The 2,500-nt window shown below is 50.4% G+C and overlaps 1 protein-coding gene across 1 annotated transcript in view; it reads right to left on the bottom strand.

Moving 5' to 3' along the window:
- The window catches only part of Pka-R2 (cAMP-dependent protein kinase type II regulatory subunit), a 186,958-nt gene extending 186,273 nt beyond the window's left edge, over positions 1 to 685 (bottom strand). The window contains exon 1 of the mRNA XM_086535858.1: positions 110 to 685. Within this exon, the coding sequence (XP_086391984.1) occupies positions 110 to 335 (226 nt within the window). The 5' untranslated portion in view covers positions 336 to 685. The remainder of the gene's footprint in view (positions 1 to 109) is intronic.
- Positions 686 to 2,500: the final 1,815 nt, after the last annotated feature.

A 2,500-nucleotide genomic window follows, 5' to 3' on the forward strand; every position in this document is an offset into this window, starting at 1 on the left:
CCCTGCCACGGCCTTATCCCCCCCCCCCCCATCCCTCCCTCCCCGATGGCCTGGGCGAGTGGCCCCTCCAGACTGCGGGCTGGTGACCTGTGCTGACCCGACCCCTTACCTGGCATGGGCTCGTCGTCGTCCTCGTCGGTGATCATGGACTCCTCCGACTCGGAGGGCTGCGTGGGCTGCTTGAGGCGGTCCTCATACATGCGGTTGAAGTACTCGGAGGCATAGGCGAGGAGGTCCGACGGTCGCTCCACCAGTACCGCTACCGTGAACTCGATGAGCAGCTCCTGGAGGCCGGCGGGCACCTCGTACCCACCGCCGCCGCCGCGCCCCGCCATGCCCGTGACAACTGACCAAACGATCTTGACGGCGCGCCCGGGCCCTCAGGACCCACTCTCACGCTGCACAACCCCGCCCACCCCCGCCCTGCACCTGCACCGCTCACGCCCGCACCGGTCTCACTGCACTCGCGGGGCCGACGCACACCTGGTGGTGGTCACCTGTGTCCCTGAACCGCCCCGCCCGACCCGACACACCACTGACACTCGTGCGACCCCGCCCCGACCTGCGGCTGCGACGCTCGCTCTGGAAATCACACTAACACTGCACGTCCACTGTCGTCGCGTTCTGACTGAAGCTGCGCCTGGACCGGGCGAGGGGCTGCACGGAATCTACACTGCTGCCTCTCACACTGACCCGCTCAGCGCCGCGCGCTGCCATCACCACACCTGCCCTCGCCGTGCGACTCCCCTCCGCTGCGCAAACTAGTTCGCAACGCTTCGATTCCCCTCACTCTCGCCCATCTCGCCCCTTCCTGCTTGTCAAGGGCGTACGTTTGAGCTTTCCAGTCTTTAGAATATCATTTCGGATGACGAAGGGACAATGATCGTGAACATGCAAATGATATTGTTCCAGAGAGCGTGGTTGCCTAGGTAACGGCATCAGTGTTGCCAGTTAACGCGCGTGACTCTCGTACCGCCATCTTGTATTGATTGTTGGAACTACACACAAGTTGGCGGGGCGGGAGGGAGAGGTGTGTCGCCGAGACCACTTCATCTGTCTACCTCCAAATTAACACATCGACGCATAGGCAGGGGGTAACGCCACGCATGCACCCAGCCCCAGAACTGGAGGACATCTTCAGGGCTAATGAGATCCTTTTCCTGGAAAAAATAAACGAAGAATAAACTAACCGCAGCAACCATATTATCAGGTCTTACCTGGGGACGAAAGGCCAGTGACTTGTGACTCGTTGGCTTACCTGTAGACAGCGTGCAAGAGGCTGGTCTTTACCTGAAACCAGAAGAGACCAAAGACCACCCTGAAACCATAGCAGACATATTAACACACATGTCAACTCTACCATATGGTAAGCCTCCCAGAATGGCAAATGAGTAAATACATGAATGAATAGATACCGGGAAATCGATAGAAAATGATCAACTTCCCTCCCTCGATTCTACCTCTACTCTCCTCCTTCTATTCATCCAACTATCCACCCATAGCTCGCATTAAAGGGGAAATACCTCTCAGTCTTTCTGCTGAGCCCTGATATATAGTCTGTTGAACAGGTTGGGAAATGTGTAAAAATCCACGTGTTACCGAAGGCGTCGGGGAAGGTGGGTCGCCTTTTTCTCTCCTCCTTTGCTTCCTTCCTCGGTAGATTTGCATGTGGGTTTGTTGCTGCACACACGCACATGAATGTATACAGATGCACGCATATGCAGGTACACAAAATCAATCTCTGATATAGTATCATTTATGTATAAGCACACACACATATGTGTGTGGATATATACATATGCATATACATATATGCATATATGTATATGTGTGTATAAATGTGCATATATATGTATGTGTGTACATGTGTCCGTCTGTGTGTGTGTGTATATATATATATATATATATATATATATATATATATATATATATATATATATATATATATGTGTGTGTGTGTGTGCATGTGTATGTATATACAGAGAGAGAGAGAGAGTTCGTAATTCTCATGGTGACATCATGAACGCTACACCGTCATCATTACTCGTTAATGGCCTTAATATCCATAATTTGTCTAATGATCCTCTGGTTAATGGCGATCACTGAAATACAAGTTATGGACTCGTTTGAGGACGAATCACGTGGTTAATGAGAACAGTGGTTACAGTCGTGACAACTGCAATTATCATCATCAAGCAATGCAACCCGTTCTGATGATTACATTGATGACGCTCGCCATTAAAGCCATTAAAGATATCCTTATATGTATTTCATCAGCAATTACATAATCTCCTTGTGCCCCTCCCCCCCCTCTCTCTCTATCTATCTATCTATCTCTTTTTCTCTTTTTCTCTTTCTCTCTCTCTCTCTCTCTCTCTCTCTCTCTCTCCCTCTCTCTCGCTCTCTATCTATCTCTCTATCTATCTATCTATCTCTTTCTCTCTTTCTCTCTATCTATCTATCTCTTTCTGTCTCTCTTTCTCTTCTCTCTCTCTCTTTT

The sequence above is a fragment of the Penaeus japonicus genome, unplaced genomic scaffold (assembly GCF_977035675.1).
Source record: "Penaeus japonicus unplaced genomic scaffold, GWHDUDI00000001_assembly GWHDUDI00000004, whole genome shotgun sequence".
Classification (NCBI taxonomy): domain Eukaryota; kingdom Metazoa; phylum Arthropoda; class Malacostraca; order Decapoda; family Penaeidae; genus Penaeus; species Penaeus japonicus.